The sequence below is a fragment of the Cydia amplana genome, chromosome 7, assembly GCF_948474715.1.
Source record: "Cydia amplana chromosome 7, ilCydAmpl1.1, whole genome shotgun sequence".
Taxonomy (NCBI): Eukaryota; Metazoa; Arthropoda; class Insecta; order Lepidoptera; family Tortricidae; genus Cydia; species Cydia amplana.
Window position 1 is genome coordinate 9170660 of NC_086075.1, and position 23239 is coordinate 9193898.

The 23239-nt window shown below is 39.3% G+C and overlaps 2 protein-coding genes across 3 annotated transcripts; both read right to left on the minus strand.

Moving 5' to 3' along the window:
• Positions 1-184: 184 nt before the first annotated feature.
• Positions 185-8033, minus strand: LOC134649599 (G protein alpha q subunit-like). Its single transcript, XM_063504419.1, has 8 exons — positions 7794-8033; positions 4914-5098; positions 3542-3696; positions 3032-3160; positions 2583-2712; positions 2259-2412; positions 1770-1877; positions 185-321 (listed from the first exon to the last, which is right to left on the minus strand). The coding sequence occupies exons 1-8, from the start codon at positions 7909-7911 to the stop codon at positions 239-241; spliced, it is 1062 nt and encodes a 353-aa protein (XP_063360489.1). The 5' UTR covers positions 7912-8033; the 3' UTR covers positions 185-238.
• A 5810-nt stretch (positions 8034-13843) lies between these two features.
• LOC134649451 (fatty-acid amide hydrolase 2-B-like) lies at positions 13844-22510 on the minus strand. 2 transcript variants are annotated; one of them, XM_063504205.1, is made up of 9 exons: positions 22206-22510; positions 19847-20029; positions 18136-18355; positions 17239-17456; positions 16643-16772; positions 15617-15744; positions 15260-15400; positions 14603-14872; positions 13844-14154 (listed from the first exon to the last, which is right to left on the minus strand). In XM_063504205.1, the coding sequence occupies exons 1-9, from the start codon at positions 22437-22439 to the stop codon at positions 13864-13866; spliced, it is 1815 nt and encodes a 604-aa protein (XP_063360275.1). In that variant the 5' UTR covers positions 22440-22510; the 3' UTR covers positions 13844-13863. The 2 variants fall into 2 exon arrangements, with proteins under 2 accessions (XP_063360275.1, XP_063360274.1); XM_063504204.1 differs by having other exon boundaries at positions 15617-15756.
• Between the last annotated feature and the right edge of the window lie 729 nt (positions 22511-23239).

Here is a 23239-nt window from a genome sequence, read left to right on the forward strand (position 1 = left end):
CCAGCCTTTTAAGTTTTAACTACCTCGTACGACACGACAGAAACTCCTTCTGGGCATTCCTCTGTGTCTTTTACCCTTAATCTTGCCCTCCAGGATGTTTAAAAAGAATCTGTCACAGACAACAGAATGTTACCTGTAACCTAATTAAGGTTAATATTAAAGGAAAGAGAAAAAAAAAACACTGTCATAAAAAAATATATTTAATTAAGTAACTAATAGAACACATAAGCAACATGCATTAAGCCAAATTAAATTCTTTTAGAGCAGCCTGCATAATTGTATCTTTCACGGCACAGAACACCAATTTGATGTTTTCAGTATCTTTTAAACAATCCAAGGCAGCATGAAAAAAAAAACAAATAAATAAAAGGTTAGGCTAGGTGGGGTTAGGTACAGTCACCTGCAATAATATGTCTCTTCGAAGGCCGCAAAAATATGTGACACGCTCTTATGTTATGGCTCTACAAATAAGAACGTGTCAGATATTTTTGCGATTTTACTGTCTGTACATGTAAAAGCAAAACTTCACATGTGGAGGTAATAAAAAGTAAGTATAATTAGTGTTAGCCTAGGCTAACGACAGATAAGCGACAGAGTGTGGGCGTGCCGCCATATCATGTTATCCGTCTTTATCACAAATAATTTTATATCAAAACACTTCGCACAGTAATTAAGCCATGTACGAGTACATAAGTATTATTTATTACATATAAGAGCAGCAGCAGGACACAGCGCCCTACTTTTTAACAAGCTTAATTTTATTAGGTCGACCTGTTTGAATTTAACCATCTTCCAAGGATCGTAGCGTCATGAATATTGGCAGCTGTATGTTAGTTCTGATGACAATACAATAATATGGTACTGTCGAACTGATCTGATCATGGAGACTGGCCATAGGAACTCTGTGATAAAACAACGCAACCTAATTGTGTTAGGGGTTTTTAGAATTGTCTCGATGTGTATTTGTTGTCTGTCGTAAGAAAAGTACAGTCAGCGATAAAAGCTTGTACCAAAAATGAAATTTTTGCCAAAAGTAGGTACCTACTTACTATATTTTTCTAAGGGTGGTCAAGAATTTAGAAAGAAATGGGTAAAGTAAACTTGACGATTTTTTCGTCCGGCAGGTACTTACAGTATAGGTACGTCAATCGAGTTGAAAAAAATGAATACCGCTCCACATAGTAGATAGTACTAGTTCTTTCTGAGCCGTTATGGAAGATAGTAAAATCGTTTTTTATAACAATAAAACTAATATAAGTAACTGTGTGGCTTCGTAATTCGTCGCTTAACCGCCTATATATTCTATAATCGCCTGTTTGGAAACCTTTCAAGTGGTCCCATCACATATGTATCCAGCACGTGAACTTCGACTTTGGTTTCAATGCCATTTCTTTAGTTTACCTGATCTGATGTCGTGTTTTGGCTATGAAATGAGGCAAAGGCAGTTTAGGTTACCTACCTAATAAATGTTAAATAAATCTTTAATTATTATTTTTTAGTCAGCGCAACATACATAAGCATCTAGCTAGAAATCGCAAAGGCTAGCAAATAAATACATCACTGGAGTGACATGCAACTTTACAGTATAACTAGCGCAGGGGTCGGCAAATTTTGAGAAAAACAAACAACCACTACAGACAAAACATTCAAGCTGCAATGTTGTTTCCAGTGGTCTAAGAACTCAAGTGTTTTGTTGTGTACCCCACAGGCCCGTGGTTTACCGACCCCTGGTTTAAAAATTATAATATATCGCAGAAATTATTTTCAACCTGTGGCAGTCGTGAAATGGGAGTAACACTGTCTGTCTGGATCAGGGTTTTCAGCCAAAAACTTCTGTAGTATGAAGTCCATGGCTTTTTGAGCATCTTGTTTCGGACCTGAGGATTTGTACATGTCTTGTTAGTGTAGTGTAGACCCGGTAGGAATCTGGCCCCTGTTCCACCATTGTGACAATTGACACTGTACATTGCTGGCCCAACAAGTAATATATGTATTGAACTATTGACGCTACGTATTATCCTTACTAAACTTATCTACCCGAAATGTACAGAAAATTGCCAGTGTCAGGTGTCCCACATGTCAGTGTGCCGAGATATGGACATGGAAGCCAGTTTGAACGTACCCTAAGTACAAGTTGTAAGTAGTCTAAGTCTATGTAGGTAAGTAAGTTCCCTAACATAAGTATCCACTTTTCTATACAATTAGTATAGCGACGTGGGTACAGGGGTACTTAAGTTTGAGTATATGGAACTCCATACCGTCATATTCAGGGAAGTAGTCACCCAGATGTGACGTCATGATTTTCTCCTCAAGCAAGTCCTTCTTGTTGAGGAAGAGGATGACCGACGAGTTCTGGAACCAGGGCTGAGTGATGATGGTCTTAAATAACGCCTTTGACTCATCCATCCGGTTCTGAAAATACGAAAAAAAAAGCTGCATAAAATTAGCTTAATTTTAGTGCCTATGTCTCACGACAGAATTCGATCATATCTGTGGAGTACGAAAAAACGTAGAACATGTTCTAGATATACTTATAGGTACATAAAGGGTTTTATTTTGTACGTATCAATAGGAGAACTTACCTCATTATTAGATTCGAATAAAATTTGATCATATTCACTAAGAACTCCTAAGAATATGATGGAGGTGACGTTTTCAAAACAGTGAATCCATTTTCTTCTCTCGGATCTCTGGCCCCCGACGTCTACCATCCTATAAAAAAAACATCTTTCATTGCGTCTGGGGGGTTACCCTTGTTCATAACTATTCCAAATTTCAAATCGATAGCGTAAGTGATAGACAGACCGACCGACAGAGTTCATAAGGTTAAGGTACATAAGGGTTTCTTTTTACCTTTTTGGTCGGAATCCTATAAAGGCTATAGGTTAAGGATTGAAGGAGCAATTAGGAGGGCCACGGAACGCACTCTTTGAGCGTGCACGCTCGGAGACGGAGGCCGAGACGTTAGTCTGAATGGGGGCAGTACTAGCTTTCAGCAGAATCACTTTAACTTCCTAAATATGAGTCATACCTAAATATGATGCCATCAAGATCAAACGGGTACTCAAGGATACCGGTAGTGGGTTGACGCGCGCGAAGGATGTCCTGTTCTGTTGGCAGATAGTCCGCCGCTTCTATTCGAGCCAGATCGCTTAAATAACTGAAATGTACAATACATAACTAAATAGAGCATTTATAGAGTTGCAGGCATTCACAAAATAGAAGCAAGACTGAAGACTGACCTAAAACGAGTCTTGATTTTCGATGCGATTAATCCAGTACGTGTTTGATGACTACTTATTATGCTCAGCCTAATGCCTATATGTTTCTTAAGTATATGAGACGTGTACAGTCAGCATCAAATGTCAAAAGTCGACGTCAAAACTACTAAACAATTAAACCGTGGCAGATACTTTTCAACGTGAACTGTAGCATATATGTAGAAGTAAAACTTTTTTAGGAAAATATTTAGAGGATGGCAGATATTTTTGGCATGTAGTTCTCTCCGTTATTATTGATGGTTATTTGTCCACCTACTTACTATTTAGCAGAGTCCGTGAGCTGATACTCCCGTCTGCGGTCATAACACTCCTGAATCCCGCTGTCGTTCCAGAGAGCTTTGATCGCCTCCGGGTACGGACTCTCGAACGAGGTCACGCTCTCAAAGTCGATCTCTGATACCAATTCCGCTTTTTCCTGAAAATTATTTGTAATAGGTAAATATAAATATAGAAGTACGGACCATATGAAGGTCAATGATTCATAAAGGATTTTACAGTGATGTACACACATATGGTGCTACTTTACCGCACCATAGTGCGATAATTGGCAACATTACGTACCTAACTATCGGCGCGATTCGGGAAATGAATTACGACATTTACTAGATATGAAATAGTAACGATATGTGACGTTCCACTGAAAAAGGTACCTATGGCCGCAATAATATTGGAGCGGCGTTAATAATAGCGTAAGCGCCAACCGCCATATCTAGTGAATGTCTAATTCATTTCCCGAATCGCGCCGTATGTCGAAAATTTAAAGGGCCATAATGTACCTACTGTAAAATCCCTTCCTACGGCCGTGTTCTAATCTAACGCCACTCGTTGTGAATATCCTATTTTTCGTAATGTAGGTACTACTACTAAGCATTCAGAGCTCTGATTTGATCTTCATGTATGTATGTCCATCGAAAATGAATGGTTCTGGAGACATTTATTAAAAAAAAAATCCTTATATGTTGTGTAAACCTAGTCTGGTGGTTTTTTTCGTAATACTGAAGATCAGCTAGGACATTTATAATGAATCAACCTACATGTCGTCGTCTATTTGATCTGTTCAATGTGCAGTTCTGCTTCTGGGACAATTGTATAGTAATTATCTAATGTGATTCTAGAGTAACGTTTATTACCCTGTTCAACAACATTATTAAAATCGGTATTTGTCAATACTTCCCGCAAACCACTGGTACATTCAATATTATGTACACCAGTACGGACTGGAAGTTGCAACCAAAATCAGGAATAAGCTCGCGCGCGCTCGTTGCTCTTTACAAAGTATTTATTCCTACATGCGTGAAGATAGCACCGAAGAAGGACATTATCGGCAGTGAACGCATACTTCGCCAGGCGAGTGAGAGATTACTGTGCAAAATCATCCATAATAACCGTTACACAGCTTATAGACATGAGCAACAAATTAAGAAATGTACCTACCAGTGGTTTGCGGGAAGTATTGACAAATACCGATTTTAATAATGTTGTTGAACAGGGTATTAAACGTTACGCATTTAAATTTGAAGAATGCAAGAAGAGACAAATTGCCAAGTGATTCTAGAGCTTAGGTAGAACGTAACGATTGACTAAATACATTTGTTTTGTTATTTGCCGCTATTATCTGCAATCATCACTTACTTTCATAGATGGATCCCCGTATTGTATATTGAGCATATCCATAGCGCGTATCATACTCTGTATCGCCATGAAAATATTCTGGTAGATGTTCTTGACGAAACCCTTCTTGTCATCGTCGCTGTAGCCCGCGCCATTAATAATTCTCATCTGCTTGATGAATGTGGACTTGCCCGATTCACCAGTACCTGGTGAACAAGCAAGTTGATAAACCAAGTTCCTACAAGTAGTTATCCTAGCTCCTAGCCTCAAAGCAAATATACTATAGAGCTGCCACATGTGTGCACCCGTGAGGGACAGAACATATACTTACTACTAACAACATACCAAAAACAACCTACGTAATTTAGTCCGGTTCATTTGTTGCCCACCAAGTAGTCCAAGCACTGGGTTTGACCTGATACTTACGAGGGGCGTTCAATAAAAAGTGAGAATGAGTATGTTATATACAACTTTTATTAAATGTTATTTTATTTTTCGACATAGTCACCTTTTAGCATAGTTCACTTAGTATATCTTTTTTCCAAACTTAAAATTCCATTTCTAAAAAAGGTTTCATCTTGAGTACTTAAAAAATCTTGTACTGCAGCGACTACCGCGTCGTCGTCTTCAAATTTCTTGCCTCTTAGGTATTCCTTCAATCTCGGAAATAGGTAGAAATCACTAGGGGCGAGGTCTGGTGAATACGGAGGATGCTTAAGGATATCGAACCCAGCATCACGTATTGCAGCCATTGCAACGGCGGACTTGTGTGCCGGTGCATTGTCCTGATGGAACAACACAATTTTCGAGAGTTTAGCTCGCCGTTTTTCACGGATCTCATTGCGCAATGTTGCTATTTGTTTGGCATATAAAGTGCCGGTAATAATGGCTCCATGCTCGAGATACTCAATCATTACGACCCCTTTACCATCCCAAAAAACAGAGCCCATGACCTTACCGGGAGATGGGCCCACCTTGAATTTCTTCGGAGTTGGAGATGATGGCCTTTTCCATGTCATAGACTGCAGTTTCGTTTCAGGGTAGTAATGATGGAGCCATGTTTTGTCCATTGTTATAAATCGCGCCAAAAAAAGTTCCCGGTCTTGCTGTATCAGGTCCAAAGCTTCTTGACAAATCTCGACTCTAGTTTGTTTTTGCGTGTCAGTAAGCATTCTGGGTACCCAACGCGCTGATACCTTTTTCATACCCAAGCGTTCATGTAAAATATTATGCACGCTCCCCGTTGAAATTTTTATATTTTCAGCAATAAAACGAACCGTGATACGACGATCCGCCAAAACTAAGTTTTCGACTTTTTTCACAATTTCTTCAGTTACTGCTGTAGTAGGGCGTCCGGAGCGGGGGTCATCCATGGTCGATGTTCTTCCACGTCTAAATTCGGCGCACCAACGTGCGACTGTCGAATACGGAGGAGCATTAGACCTTAAAGTGTCCCGTTAATCTAAATTGACTTGGCCCGTAGAATTTTTTTTCAAACACAAGTATTTGATAACGGCGCGCAGTTCAATTTTCTCCATTTTCGCTAACGTACTCAATAGTATCGCAAAGATATCGCCGTATTTTTTTTTTAAACAAAAAACAGTTAGTTTTTTTTTCATGGCAATCAGCTAGGTAGATTAGCTTTACCGGTTAGTATTTACTTTCCTAATATTTAAAGAGTTTGCATCTCATTCTCATTATATATTGAACGCCCCTCGTAAATAGGACTTTACAGTACATATGGTGCTACTTTAGCATTTTCCGTGCGTATGTCGAAAGTTTAAAGTGCCATATGTACTGTAAAACGTTGTACGATACACAGATTGATTCCGTTTTTTTCAAAACGCAGTTCTGATGATGGAATCCATGAGGACTCGAGGGAACTCCTCAAATCTTAAAGGCATAGGTACATATAGTTATTTTTGTGTTTTTATCAACAAATCAAGCATATACATTAAAAAAAGTGACATGTGAGGAAGTGGAACTACTGATGATGATCAGAACGGAACTCTTCAACGACGCATAGGTCAAGTTTGGCGAATTGTTCTCTTCGTTATGTTTATTAAGCATGTTAAGTTTTTAAGCCACATTTTTGTCAAGCTTGAGTTCTGATGATAGTAGTTAAAGAAGTCCGTTTTTAGGGTTCCGTACCCAAAGAGTAAAAAAACGGGACCCTATTACTAAGACTCCGCTGTCCGTCCGTCCGTACGTCCGTCCGTCCGTCCGTCCGTCTGTCACCAGGCTGTATCTCACGAACCGTGATAGCTAGACAGTTGAAATTTTCACAGATGATGTATATTTCTGTTGCCGCTATAACAACAAATACTAAAAACAGAATAAAATAAAGATTTAAGTGGGGCTCCCTTACAACAAACGTGATTTTTGACCGAAGTTAAGCAACGTCGGGCGGGGTCAGTACTTGGATGGGTGACCGTTTTTTTGCTTGTTTTGCTCTATTTTTTGTTGATGATGCGGAACCCTCCGTGCGCGAGTCCGACTCGCACTTGGCCGGTTTTTCTTTTCTTTTGAAATACGGAACCCTAAAAACGCGCTCTTATTCTCTTAACAATAAAGTCGCGTCAAGATCATTTTGAACACCTCGCCCGCTTAGCAACTATTGCTGCTGACTGTACAACTATAAAAAGGTGAGTAACTAAACTTTATATGTATAGTAAACCTTTCAGGCAGTGTATTCTTGTGAGGTTAGTGTTGAGGTATCCTGAGGGGCTACCGCGAAAACCGAATTTCGGAAATTGCGGGCATTTTTGTCTGTCACTCTAATTACGCTTTCATTGGAGTAAAAGAGAAAGATCCCCGCAATTTGCGAAATTCGGTTTTCGCGGTAGCCTCTCTGTCCATCCACCATTATCCACAAAGGAAAAACCAAAACTTATAGCTCACCGAGTAGCAGAAGTTTGAGTTCTCTCCTGGCAGCACTTTTGTCCTTCTTGATCGCCTTTTCTATTTCCTGATTGATTCTTTTCTGTTCTTTAGCTTCTTCTGACATACAGCAGTCCATGTTGGGTGAGGTTTGAGGACCGCAGTCCTTCCTCGCGCGCGGGATCCAGTCCTTTCAGCAAGTCTTTCAACAAAGGCACATCACTCTCACAAAAACGTATTTCACATTGGTACCTCGCTTGTTAAACACCAGAAGTTCCACTATACCACGCACCGACGATACAACGCGCGAATACCATCCGAATGCAAACGCCGATAATCCGGTCACTGGGTCTGATGGCTTATTATTGGTCATATACATACACGCTGCTGTCAACTGCCGACATAAACACTTTGAAATCCGTTTATATACACGAACGTGGAACCTTGTGAAGCGACCGCGTAATCCTATTACTGTAACTAGATTCAAGAAACCCATGGCTATTCCCCCACACGTGTGTATTAATAAGATTAAATGTGAACAAATAGCGATTGATGTTACCTAGGTAATCTTTTGATAACCAGAACCAACTATATGTAGGTACCTGTATGTAAGAGGCTTGAGGTCTGCTAATAGATGACGTGCAGTGCAGGCTATATCGGGACGCAGCCGAATACTGCTCAGTTCGTCTGTTGAGTCGTCGCGAAAAAGCGTTCCGCACTCGGCCCTTGACCAAGCCCAGATTTTAGTTTTTGCAGTCGCTCTCGAGCCACCTATTCCATTTTTACAACTGTTAATTTGGTAATTACGTAGCACACGTAGGGACGAAGGTCCTGTTTTCCTTTTGGATTCACATAACAGCGCATAGCACGCGGTTTTTCTGGGCATTGTAATATAGGTATTACCTAATACTCGATCGGAAGTATGTTTTTGTACATTTTCAGTACCTAGTAGTCGAGAGTGTAGGCCCTAAACAACGGCGTTGCATGAACAAAGATTTCCTTTGGCAGGATTGGTCCTTAGGACCCAAGGATGGATTTAAGAAGTGGAGCCACCAAGATTTTTATGTAAATTTTGGGGGGGAGGGGGGTCTCAACTTTATCTTGATATCTAGGTATATAATTTTAGTTACTAGGCCAAGTTTGGTATCGTTTTCGTATAAATCGGGCATGCCGAATTCATTAATGATATCATAATGACACCATTCCGAAGTAAAAACCAGGAATATCCGCATCCGCAACCGCGGAACTTCCGCATTATTTTTAACATCCGCATCCGCATAAAATCAATGTGGATTTTAATGCGGATGCGGATGTGGAACAGGTCGGTACAGGAACGTCTTAGCATCGGCGTAAACAGTGCTAGACTGCTAGGCAATTTAGTCATTATCCAAAAACCAATTAGAAATGAGCAGTCAAGCGTGAGTAGGACTTAATGTACAGAACCCTTGGAACGCGAGTCCGACTCGCACTTGGCCGGTTTTTTTAAATAAAAATGACTAAAATGTAATATTTGACGTTTCTTATGTAGGTACCTATCTTGACATCCGCATCTGCGGATGTGAGCCTTTAAAAATCCGCTTCCGCGGATGTCAAAAAATCGGCATCCGCAACATCCCTGGTCAAAACACATAAAACACGAAGAAAAAAAAAATTTTTTTTATTCCTCTTCACGCTTAAACTGCAGAACCAATTTAGTTGAAATTTGGTATTGCGATGGTTTGAGTCCCAGGAAAGAACATAGAATACTTTTAATCTCAAAAATAATCCCTTAAGGGTGTGAAAAGGGAGGTGGAAATTTGTATGGGTATTCAATAACCGCTGAACCGATTTAGATAAAATTTGGTATATAGATAGTTTGAGTCCCGGGGAAGAACATAGGATAATTTTTATCCCAAAAAACACCCCTTAAAAATTAAAGATAAAGGTTTAGGATTGTATGGGGAATCAATTAATAAACGGTGAACCGATTTGGATGAATTCTATGTTTACATATTTGATTTAGTTGAAAATGATACTAACCTTGACTTAGTATCTACACTTAAAGAATTATTAACCTCAGACGTCGCAGACGCTTAAAAACCCCCCACCCCCCACCTGTATCAAAAATCTGAGTGGCTCCACTTCTTAAATCCATCCTTGGGTCCTAAGGACCAATCCTGCCAAAGGAAATCTCTTGTTCACGCAACGTCGTCGTTGACCTTTTTATGCTCTGGGCACACTCAACTATAGGAAAGGCGATTACAAGTAATCTCGTTAAAATAAATCTCTTTACGACTTGTTTCTATTTACAAGTATTTGTATTTGTAAAGGGTCATTTGTTTGCAAATTTATTCCTTTGTCTAATTTTTTCTTAACATTCTCAGTTTCGTAACGAAAATTAACCATACAAAAATGCAAATTTGTATAGCTAACATTCGTAACGAAACTGAGAAAATTAAGAAAAGATGAGATTAAGTTTTCTTAATTTTCTCAGTTTCGTTACGAATGTTAGCTATAAGTACAAATTTGCATTTTTGTATGGTTAATTTTCGTTTCGTCGTTGAGAATATTCAGAAAAAATTTGACAAAAGTACAATTGCAAATTACCCTAAAGCGTGCCTTGTGCCAATGTCTCATGTTATCCAGCAGGGGTCATTTATTTAACCAAGAAGCCTTACATTTTGGAAATGAAAGTGCAAGAAAGAAGCTACTTACGTACCATGTTCAAATGCTGCAAATGCAAGGGATTCCAACGGTTGCTTTATAAAATACAAATTATTAAGTCTCTCAGTAAGTATCATTGACTTATATCTCAGGACTAGCCTTACGAGCAATAAGAATGGAGCATGGATGGGGCCAGTACAGCGGTGTGAAAACGCTGCAACGCGATTGGTTGATGAGTTCGCACCAGGCGCGCGCGGCCGCGCTATTGGTCGCAACTAGTTGCGTTAGACTACACGGTTGGCTCGAATTCGTGAGTGGCACCGGTGAACTAGTACCATTTTTAATGCACGTAAGGCCAGTCCTGAGATATAAGTCAATGGTAAGTATGTAGCATCAGCATCATGTGTTAATATTTAGAAAACTTTTGATACGACGTTATAAAGTTTCCAATGTACGCTTTCACTTGTATAGGCGTACATAAATTACCTATTTATAGGTTCCAATAAATGAGGTGAGGATAATCAATATTTTGCTGTACTACAAAATGCATGCGGCCCGTGAACCTGTCACTTGCGGCCCGCGAGCCTCCCTGGCTATTTTGTATGTAATATTGACAAACGACAATGTCTGATAAAGTCATAAATATTAACAAAGTACGGCCCGCGTCATCGAAAAACTGTTACAATGTCATTGAGTTTTTCTTTATTGATTTAAATGCCATCTAGTGAGTTTCCCTCTAACGTATTAATATAACTCGAGTACTAACAGTGATGTGCTTAGGGGTTTCATGTAATGCGACGAAATAACGCTAGATGGCGTTAACATCAATTATACATAGTGCTGCATACATTTTGCACTAGTCATTGAGTTTTCACTTCTCCCGGCACTCCCGGAGTGCAACCCGTTGTTTTTTTTGTCAAATACAGGAAACTAGACTACCTACCTAGTACGAGAAACGGAGGAAGCCCCAGTAGCAACCTGCCTCACAATGTCATGTGTCGGCCTAGACAGGGATTAACCTTGGCAGAGACCAGCTGTAACTGTAACTAATGTAACTATGCCTGTTCATTCCTTCATTTCTCATCCTCATTCTTCACCACACACACACACATACTACACTTCACAATCACAAAACACACAAACACCATATCCCGACTAGAACGTAGGTAGTACTATTAGTTATTCTGTGCTAGAAAAATTACACACCTGGAAACAAAGTGTATACCGATAACGCCGCGTTTCCAGAAACAAAACACTATCTTAAGAAAAAAAAATGTAACTATGCCGTTAACTAAGTAGGTACCTAGGTATAATATCATAGTTCATCTTTGTACTAATGACGAATGCTATTTTTGTATAGCCTGACCAGTAATATATGATAATTGTCAAGAGGGCGCTGTTATTCTCATGTATAGGGTGACAATTCAGTGTAGTATGAAAAAATGAGTTCCAGTGAAATTCCGCAACATGGCGCACCCTCAATAGATCCTGGTTCACCTATACTGACTAGTGTTTAATTGTTTAGGTACTTTTCTGTTGATGATTTCGGTAGTGTAAATTATTTTTAAGTAGGTATGTACCTAAGTAAACAAGGACAGACGCACAAACTACTAAGAAGATACTAAGACGTAACGGCAGATATACATTAGAAAGTAAAAAAGGCGAACTTATCTCCATCTCTTTCAGCTAATCTCAAAAAAAAATGTCTCTTATTCGGAATAAGAGTTCTCGTTAGATAGAAACAGTAAGCAAAATTCGGTTTTGTTGCGAGTGTGAGGCAAAATGTACGGCATCGGAAATGGAAGTTGGACGACCGTGTAGATTTTCCTTTCCTTTCGTATTGTACAGTGAGCTGCGAAATTGCATGCAGAAATTATAAATAAATTCAATACCTAAATAGAGACGCCATGCATTTTTACGGCTGATGGTACGTTATCATTCTTCTCACTGCTGAGGTGAAAAATTGAACAATTGTATAATAGGTACATACCACATGCTGCAAGTGCTGCAGCAAAACCCTAACTTTGCTCTCCTGCTGTATAAATAACTACTAGGTACTTCATTGTTAAGTTAGGGAAGGCCCGTAATATAGTGTCTATTAAATGGATTAAATGTGTCGTTTTCAAGCGAAAGGTATCACATTGTCGTTCGCCATAAGGACGTCTCTGACTGGTTATTCTCATAAAAATAGAAGCAAATTTCGTCCTTATGGTAAGCGACAAAGCCTTATATTTGCGACCTTTTGATTGAAAACGTCGCAAATGTTCAAGATATCATTTTTCTATGTAGGTATGGGAAAGATAAAACAAAGTAATTTGGTACAAAATTTATTCGGAAAAGATAAATAAAGTGTAAAAAAAACAGTTTTGTCTATCCATTCCTCTAAATACTTACAACAAATCCGTTATACTTTAATGCCATAATCTTTTTAATTTTAGTCACTTATTATTGTTATGACATTATCACAGTAGAAACCTATAGAAAGACATTAAATTAAGACTTATAAAATACCTATGCTTAATTGCTTATCCTAAATTTTAATATCAATACTAATGTATATAAAGAACTTGGTTTCAGTCATATTATCTAGGTTCAAAATAAATGGTTCCTGTATACGAGACGAGCACAAATACTTCTAAAGTAACCTTATTTAAAGTCAACTGCAAGCAAGCTCTTATTATTAAAAAAATCAAGAAGAATTCTTACACTAAGGCCTGAGTGGACGCTCGAGTTGGGCGTGCGGCGGGGCGGGGCCTGCGGCGTGCATGTTAAACAAATGCAAACGTATAGGAGCGGCCTTAGTGCACGCTGCTCAAATTACTCCTGACCCCGACGCCACGCTGCACGCCCCGCCAAACGCTCCGCTTCGAGCGTCCACTCAGGCCTTACACTTAGAGTCCGACCAATGGCATTTGCAATGAGAAAGTGAGGCAATGTCATCAATCATCATTAATGTCAAATTTTGATGAAAATATGACGTTTATAATGACACTCCCTCACCTTGTTCTGTTCAAGTCGGTGCGAAGTTAGCATAGACGGACTTGACTATGATACAACTCATACAACCTATTTATTTAGGTACAGTCAGCAGCAATCGTTGCTAAGCGGGCGAGGTGTTCAAAATCAAACATCAAACATCAACATTTATTCAGCAAATAGGCCACAAGGGCACTTTTACACGTCAAGATGGAATTTACATACAGCAAAAAAAACACATCTACAATTATAAAATACAACTTTCTAAGCCGCAAATATAAAATGATATTGACGCGACTTTATTGTTAAGAGGAAAAGAGCGCGTCAAGGTAATTTTGAACACCTCGCCCGCTTATCAATTTCTGCTTCTGACTGTACGACAGTGACAACAAGATACCTAGGTAAGTATATATACAATAACGCAGCTTTCTCCGTATACAATCTGATAATCTCTACAATTAGGTAACTTAAATTAGACACTGACAGGTTCTCTATTAGGCGGCACCCAGCCTCCAAAGGCTTTTTCAAACTCTTTAGCGAGCGCTATCGTCAAATGATCGTGGCACTTGTTAGCCACGAGTTGTAGACCCACTGGCAGGCCTTTCTCTGTGAGACCCATCGGGCAGGCGGTGACTGGGAGACCTAGGGCATTGAAGATCGTCAGGTACCCGCAGTTTAGGAATTTGTAGTATACCCGGTAGTGGAGATGGGCCGGGTAGGGGTACGCTGGGTATATTAATACGGCGTCGTCTCCTAGCGCTTTCTGTAAAAAAATACGTGATACAATGAAGTAAAAAGTAACAACCATATTATAGAAAAGTGACTATTGGGTTTATGCGCGTTAGAGGGTCTTCCACCTTGTGACCTAAATCAGGCGTGGCTCACTCCGCGACTACGCTTTGCTACAGGTAGCTAAAAGTACATCCGTTCCGCACCAATTTTGGTGGCTAGCCATATCGTAACAGACGCGTTTTGTTAGAGAGTGAGTCTTCTGTACCTAGTACTACTATTATTTATTCTGCGCCTAAATCGAAAATGTAAACTTGGCATATTTACAATTCTTAGGTAGATAATCTTATTAGGTGCCGAAAATTCTCAGAAACTGGACCTGAGACGAGACAGAGACCGTAGATATGTATGACCTCTCTCGTTTATCTCAAGTTTTGTGTAAACTCAAGTAAACGTAATCCAACGAATACATAGTCACTTACCTCGAAATCCTGCTTAATCTCCTCAAATATTCTCAACAATTTCGCATAATAGCTCTTTGGTAACGAATCGAAAAACTTCTGCAGCGGCCCGTAAGCCACACATGTGAAGTTGTGGTCTGACAGACCGACCATTTTCTTTAGAACTTCCGGCCAAACTGAGACCCATTGGTCTCTTTTCTCAGGATCAGTGTATATGTTGCGAACGTGACGGATGTTCATTAGAACCCGAATACTGATCTCCCAGATGTGTTCGATGTTTTTGATCTTGAGCTGAAAGAAATATAAAAAATATTGTTTAAAAATAATCTCTATGATGAAAAAATAATATTTTTTTAAGTAAGTACCTACCTAAAATAAAAGTGCAAAATCTGATGGTAAGCTTGACTTCATACAGTGAGTGAAAGCGAGAATTCTCTTCTCTGTAAATATTTGAAATAAATATTATAGACTACACCAGTATTGTAGACTAAAATATTGTAGCGGTCTAAGTCCTGAGTAAGCTTGTATATCATTACTTTAGGCGCTGTAAAGAAATTATATAGACACTTAGGACAGTTACAATATTTTAGTCTACAATATTTCTTTAAAATATTTACACAGGAGTTACAAATATTTACTTAAATAATAATTACAATTGTAGTACTTAAAGTTTTGTACCTCTTTGACTTCAATATTGTATGTATTCGTAATGTGTGCTTTGGCTTTTTCCATGGCTTTCTTCACATCCGATCCGATTTTATCCGTGACGTTGCTGTTGTCGCCTTCCATGTAATAAAACTTCAGCTTGGACACATCCACCTGAAACGTAGGCACTGTTTATACTTACTATAATTAGGTAGTGCATAAATAAGTATCAACAGTCAACACAGAACAACAATGTTTTAATATCTGTAACAAAACCCTTGAGTAATGAGTACGTATAGTATACTTACTTACCGATAGTTTAGATAGAAATTGGTACCTACTAAGTATTAATTTACCTACTTTTATATACCTTATTAGGTTATTACTTACGGGTTTGTCTAAGGGCACATCAGGACCGCCAGGTTGTCTCAGAACTTTCAAGAGTAACGTAAGGTCTTCCGCGTACCGGCATAAAGGCCCCAAAGCAAAATATTCTTCAAATTCTGAGTCCAGACAGTCTGGAATATGACCTGGCAACAATAAATAAAAAGATAAAATTATCAAAAATTGTAGTGTTTTATTTTTATTTTAGCGCTACCTAGCGTTAAATAATTAAACTATTGCGATACTGAGCTTTCGTTAAACATGTCCATCGTTTAGTTATAGTTACTACTCGTCACGAGATGGCGTTAAAGTAAACTTCTGATTAGCTTTTAAAAGTGCGCGCTAGATGGTGTTGTAATTTAAGCTAACATTATGACTGATTCTTGTGAAAGTAGCACATTTTTTAGGGTTCCGTACCCAAAGGGTAAAAACGGGACCCTATTACTAAGACTCCGCTGTCCGTCCGTCCGTCCGTCCGTCTGTCCGTCCGCCCGTCCGTCCGTCCGTCCGTCCGTCCGTCTGTCACCAGGCTGTATCTCACGAACCGTGATAGCTAGACAGTTGAAATTTTCACAGATGATGTATTTCTGTTGCCGCTATAACAACAAATACTAAAAACAGAATAAAATAAAGATTTAAGTGGGGCTCCCATACAACAAACGTGATTTTTGACCGAAGTTAAGCAACGTCGGGCGCGGTCAGTACTTGGATGGGTGACCGTTTTTTTGTAAGTATGTTTTTTTTTGCTTGTTTTGCTATATTTTTTGTTGATGGTGCGGAACCCTCCGTGCGCGAGTCCGACTCGCACTTGGCCGGTTTTTTTTGATGATAGCTTGTCGGTTTGCAACATCTTTGAATATGATTAAATATAACATTCTTCCTTGGTATTTAGTACGCTCAGAGATAAGCTAGCTAAGTTAAGTTATCTATAGGTACTCATAACTTTTTATGCAACAAACTTCATTTCACATTTGATCCATCTACCTACAGGTCGTTTGTTTAGCAGTAGACATCTATTATCGTCTTAGATACCTTCAATAGACAATAATTTTGGAGTAGGCTTGTGTCCGAAGATGCCACAGAACATGGGCGGCAGACGCAGTGAGCCGGCGATGTCGGAGCCGACGCCAACGATGGATGCTGCCGATGAGATCAACGCTGCCTGCAACCAAAGCCGATTTAACAATAATATTTAGTTTTAACAAGCAGATACGTCTGCGGTCGATGCTATTATGCTCAGATGGCAGAGCGCTGGAGTATCTATAATCCAGAGGCCGTGAGTTCAAGTATCACCCAAGACAGTAATTTTTCCACTTTTAAATTTATTCTAAGCTTAATAATATTTAGCGTCAACAGTGGCATAAGTATTTAAATTAGCTGTTTCAAAGTTTACGACAATTAAACTATAATACAAGGATTCACTGTGTTGCTAGGTTAAATAAAGTTAAATGCCCAACAATACAGAAAGTCGAATTTAAACTGTTGTGAGACCTACTAACATTGAATAATTTTACAGTTGAATTGTATTTATTGTTGCGCGGTATTTTAATTGCGAGTGCGAGTGACTTAAAATAAGCGAGTCTAAACAGTAAAATTATTCAATGTTCAATACAGAAAGTGTATCTCACCTCTCCACCCGACGAGCCTCCAGTGGTCCTTTTCTGATCAAAAGGGTTCATCGTAAGGCCGGTGACGTTATTGTACGTCTCCCAGTTCATGCAGAGCTGCGGTGTGTTGGTGACGGCGATGGGGATGGCACCCGCGGCGCGCGCCAAGCTGACGATGGCAGCGTCTTTGGTGGCCGGCACTCGGCTCGGGCGGACGGTGCCGCTGTCATTGCTCATTCCTGGAAATATGGCAGATTGTATTTAGTGAAAAGGCCAAACTCAAGCCCGTTAGGACAAAGGTCGGCAAAACACGGCTGGCGAGCCGCATGCGGATTTTTCCGGGTACCGATACCAACTGCGCAGCCTATGGGTGGTTGCAACTCTAGTGTAGTTACGTGCCTTATTTAGTATTGCGATACAGCGGAGAAATGCTGAAAGCAAACAACATTACCATGTTGGGCAGGTTGGGTGGGTATTATATTACTGTTTATTAAGTTTAATGCAAAGTTATTAAGCCAATGAGCCTTGTCAATGAGCCTTACGATAGTTTTGTAGTTAAAATATACCTTCAACAGCAATTGGAGCAATTGATCGTCATAGGTACACCCAGCAAGGGGTATCTAGGTACTCCTTGCCCGGCTCCTCCAGTGTGTGATCAGTGCGTTCATTTTATTAATGCTCCGAACTTATCTAACCGTCTGCTATAGTATCGATGAGTCTTACCAGAGTTTTCTAGTTAAAGTTACCTTCAACAGCAATGCTCTCCTTCACAGTCACAGGCACCCCCAGCACGGGGTACTCCTTGCCCAGTTGCTCTGGCGTCCGATCAGTAGACGCGATCATCTTGTCTATGCTCTGGGCCCCCGCAGCGACTACTCGTACCGTTGAGTCTAACGACAGTTTTCTAGTTAAAGTTACCTTCAACAGCAATGCTCTCCTTCACAGTCATGGGCACCCCCAGCAGGGGGTACTCCTTGCCCAGTTCCTCCGGCGTCCGATCAGTAGAGGCGATCATCTTGTCAATGCTCCTGGCTTCTCTAAGTGCCTGCTCGTACCGCGGCTCCACTATGGCGTTGAGGTACGGATTCGCTTCTTTACATCTCTCTATGTAAGCCGCTACCACTTCTTCTGACGTGATCTGAAATGTTTAACAGTATTTTTAAGAATTGTTGTGTTAATAATCTGAAATTCATAAGGAAACATTGAAAATATAGCCCTAGTATAACAAAACATGTACAGTCAGTGTCAGATGTTCAAAATGCACAGCCTGCCTTTATATTCTTAACAATTAAATTAATATGATCAGATCATCTTGAACACATAGCAATATCAATATTTATGTTTTATTTTCTCATTAATATTTGCATAAATCTTGACAAGTAGGTATTTTCCATGTATATTCATAATGAATCTGACACGAGTGACACGACAGAAGTTCATACGAGTACATGCTAATTCTTGTAACCGCTTATTTAAATAAGTAATATAAGTGGTAATAAACAAATTATTGATGAAACAATGTAGAATCATTCACATCCGCTAATGATAAAAAACATGTCTATGAAAATCACAGAATACCTACTAGTTAGATAGGTACTTATAGGTATTATCATATATATAGTTAATAATGTAATGCGTCTGAAAGAAACTTGAAACGAGCTGTTCGTCTTGTGTCGTTCCTTTTTAGGGTTCCGTACCCAAAGGGTAAAAACGGCACCGTATTACTAAGACTCCGCTGTCCGTCCGTCCGTCCGTCCGTCTGTTACCAGGCTGTATCTCACGAACCGTGATAGCTAGACAGTTGAAATTTTCACAGATGATGTATTTCTGTTGCCGCTATAACAACAAATACTAAAAACAGAATGAAATAAAGATTAAAGTGGGGCTCCCATACAACAAATGTGATTTTTGGCCGAAGGCGGGGTCAGTACTTGGATGGGTGACCGTTTTTTTGCTTGTTTTGCTCTATTTTTTGTTGATGGTGCGGAACCCTCCGTGCGCGAGTTCGACTCGCACTTGGCCGGTTTTTTTTTATTAAAAAACAAGACCTCCCATTATTTATCACAGGTTTTAATGATCATATGTTCTTGTTTTTGGCAGCCTACTATTTCGTGGGCACATAACCAAATTACGAAATCGTCGAAATCAAGTTAAATAATACCCTTGGCCTTGTTTTGCTCATTATGTGGTGGTACGTCGAAAACAAGCACGCCGATCATCGCCACACGGCCACATATATCGATCGGGCAGGCCTATCAAGGATGCGGTGCGGTTATCGATAACTACATGATAGAGTAAACGTTACTCATTGATACTTTTGTTTGTTAAAACTTACAACAAATTAAAATTCCAAAACATGATATCTGCGGTCCACGCAAGGGCACGCACATCCATCTCGCTCACGTTTATCACTATAGGGCTCATTTAGACGATACGAGAACTCGCATGCGAGTTTCATTACATTGCGGTATTTGATCGGTCGGTTGAATTGGACGTAGCCAACAGTCCGCAAAGTAACTAAAATCGCATGATGCGAGTTTGCGCGCCGTCTAAATCAGCCCTTACGCTCAGTGAGAGTCCGAGAAGAACACGAACCAACGGGGCCTTAATATCAAGTGCCGATCCCCACCTGCTTATTCCTGATCATGTTGGTAAGCGTGGTGGCGGACTTGAAGAGCGTAGGGTTGGCGGGCGGCGGGCACTTGCGCGTGCGCCGCACGGTGAGCAGGTACGTGAGTGGGCGCACCCCGATGGCTATCAGGGACACTAGGAACCGGAGCAGCCATCGCATGAACCCGTTTAGCATGATAGTCTGGAATGATTACATGACAGTAAGTGATAAACACTTGAATGTACTAAAAAGGATTGGTTACAGGAGATAAATAATGGTAAATATATTAAAAACGGGTCACTCACGTATTTTAAGTCGAAAAACGCTCACGCGTGCGTTTTTCGACTTAAAATACGTGAGTGACCCGTTTTTAATATATTTACTATGTCTTTGTCTCACGGAAGTTTTGTTATTAAAATAAATAATGGTGTAGTACAAAGGCGAACTTATCCCTATGAGGGATCTCTTCCAGGTAACCTACAAAATCAATTGAATACTGTCCTAATGTACATTGACGAAGCAGGGAATGTAGGCAAAGAGGAAGTCTAAAGGATTCATAATTTTTAAAAGTTGTTTAACAAAAGTAGGTATTATAGTTTGAGGAGTATTATAAGATGTAATTATTTTTGAAAAGATGTGTCCCGCCGAGTTTGTTGCCGGTCCCATAATGGGATATCCTCATGCAATTGAGGGGGGATTTAAATCTTCTCGGGGCAGAAGTGTAGGGTTGGAGCCGGTCTACCTAGCTTTATTTGACGTTCATAAGCGCATTGTAATTATGCCTACTTGAATAAACTATCTTTTATCTTTATCTTTATCTTTATATAATATGTATATGCTTTAATTATTAGCTCGTGTTACAGGCAACAACCTGTATAAGTATTATAGGTACCTATTTCCAGCTAGGCATTATAATGAATTTAAACCCATTAAAGTTTAAGGTTCGATGTGAGCTAAGTAGTAAAAATTTTCATTTTCATGCCTTAAATGTCCTGAATCCTTAAATATGATATACAAGGTGTTTCCTGGAACAGGAGCAATAAATTAAACTATAGGCTGTACTCCTCAAACTGACCAACATTTGTTCAGCAACTTTTGAAAATAATTCATGTTTTGATTTTTATTACACTTTAAAGTTTATTCTAAGACGCAATGTATTGCAATTTTTTTTATGTTCAAAGAGTGACAAGTGACAAGCAACGTCAAACACACTGATGTCAGCGTACATTGAAGGCAATATTTATTTTGTATGAAAAAGAGGAAGTCTAAAGGATTCATAATTTTTAAAAGTTGCTGAACAAAATAAATGTTGGTCAGTTTCAGGGGTACAGCCTTTAGTTTAATTTATTGCTCCTGTTACAGGAAGCACCCTGTATAGTTTTAATTCTTATTTTTGTTTTGAATAGGTAATCTTCATTTAGTAATCTGCACTAATTAAGCGAAAGTCCATCATCAACAATCAATGCCATTATAAGTAGGTAGTTAATCTGTTTGACTATTTAAATAATAGGGCAGCCTAATTAGTCTCATCATCATCACGCAACAGAAATTGAGAGCTATGGATTCCCTTGAATTATAATATCAACTACCTATTCAATACGTTTACTGCTATTTTCGATTGTACCAAAAATAAAAAAAGTTTTATAAGACGCGAGTGTGGCGAGAGGGAGGGGGGGGGGGGGGGCGGAAAATACGCTTGAAAAAAAAAGCTAACGAAGGGCGCCAAAACCCGATTTCGCTCTACCCTAATCAAGGGCTCGGGCCGGCACTGCCGATACATTTTGCATTTTTGCAACATTCAGTGCTATTTTATATATATTTTATAAATAATTGTACAGAATGTATAGTAAAAAATATGCCTCTCTTGTTTATAGTAAGAAATAAGGAGTATTAAAAAGCGGGATAGCGTAAAATTGTGGTATTATTGATACCTATCGAATATTTACAAGTTTTAAAGTTTACACGAAAACTATATAGGTACTTAAGTAAAACTTTAAAAGGTTAAAGATATGACTCCATAGAAAATTTTAGGATAAAATAGCTAGTGATACAGCCGAAGATTTTAACTAGCAAAATTGTAATCAGAAATATATTTTCAGCGTAATTGAGATAAAAACCCGTAGGACGGCCAATACCTATACTACGTAGAGGTAACTCCGTATAGTTTGACGCAGCGCGTCATATCTTCTGTTTCCTTCTAATGTGTTGTCTTTACACCCCCCTTATTAAAAGGACCAATAACATAGATAAAGTGCTCACGATAAATCAGTTTCCTATGTTTTTAATAATATGTTCAGAACTTCAAATGGCGCATACATTTCTGTAAGAAAAAAAGGTTTTGTGTCAGCTTTTGCTCCAGTAATCCAAATTAACCCACCTTCGTAGCTACTACCGTCACTGCCCCACCGACAACACTCGACACATGATACTGTCCCTTAGTTATAGGCTTCGCAAAATACGGGGGATACACCAAATTGTAGCTGTTCAGGAACACCTCCACGAGCACAAACCCCTGGTACACACTCGCACTCAGCACTAGCAGGAACACACGTGTACACACGTTTATACTCGCGTTCAAGAACGTGGTACATATGAATACGAAAGAGTTCATCTCGGACGTGTGATATAGTAAAGAGTGTTGTATATTATCGAGACGCGCTGTCGCAACGGCCGGCTCCGTACAAAAGGTCGGCGGTACAACTGTTGTTATCTGTGTTTATAAACTATTGCTTCATTAGGGCTATCATGGTTTGATAGCGTCTGGGTTTGTTTCGAATGTTAATAATAATTTATGTTACTTATAAAAGGCAAAATAGTTTAGGTATTTGTTTTGCTCACGAGATGCACCCAAACTAGATGGGAATTTGTTTACTTTACGTCATGTATTAAATTAATCAAAACAATTATTATTTAACAACGTCAACGTCGTCAACAGCTCATTCTTTATTCGAACAGCTCGTTCTAAGATTGCGAGTCACTTCTTGATGAGATTGGCTGAAGACTGGGATAAGTGACTCGAAGAGAGGCCTATGCTCAACAGTGGGCGATAAAAGGCTGATATGATGATCATTATGAACTAGTACAGGTACAAACCACATACCTACCTATTCGTTTATTACAACCTGAGAGTGAAGATGATGCTTTATTATCCACATTATGCTAGTCTTACTTCCAACTGATTAACTTATCTCGTGCCATCGTATGAGACATGCGCTGTTTCTTAATTTATTAGTCTTTGTTCTCTCTTACAGTATTTATAGCATAGTTTTTTTAACATTAGAAAAAGGGTAAACAATCTTGACGTGTCTTTTGATTGAAAAACTCTTTTGAAACATAAATCACAGCAAATGACATAGCATATTACATAGCATATATGATCATTTACATACTTTTGGTTTTATAAGTAAAACT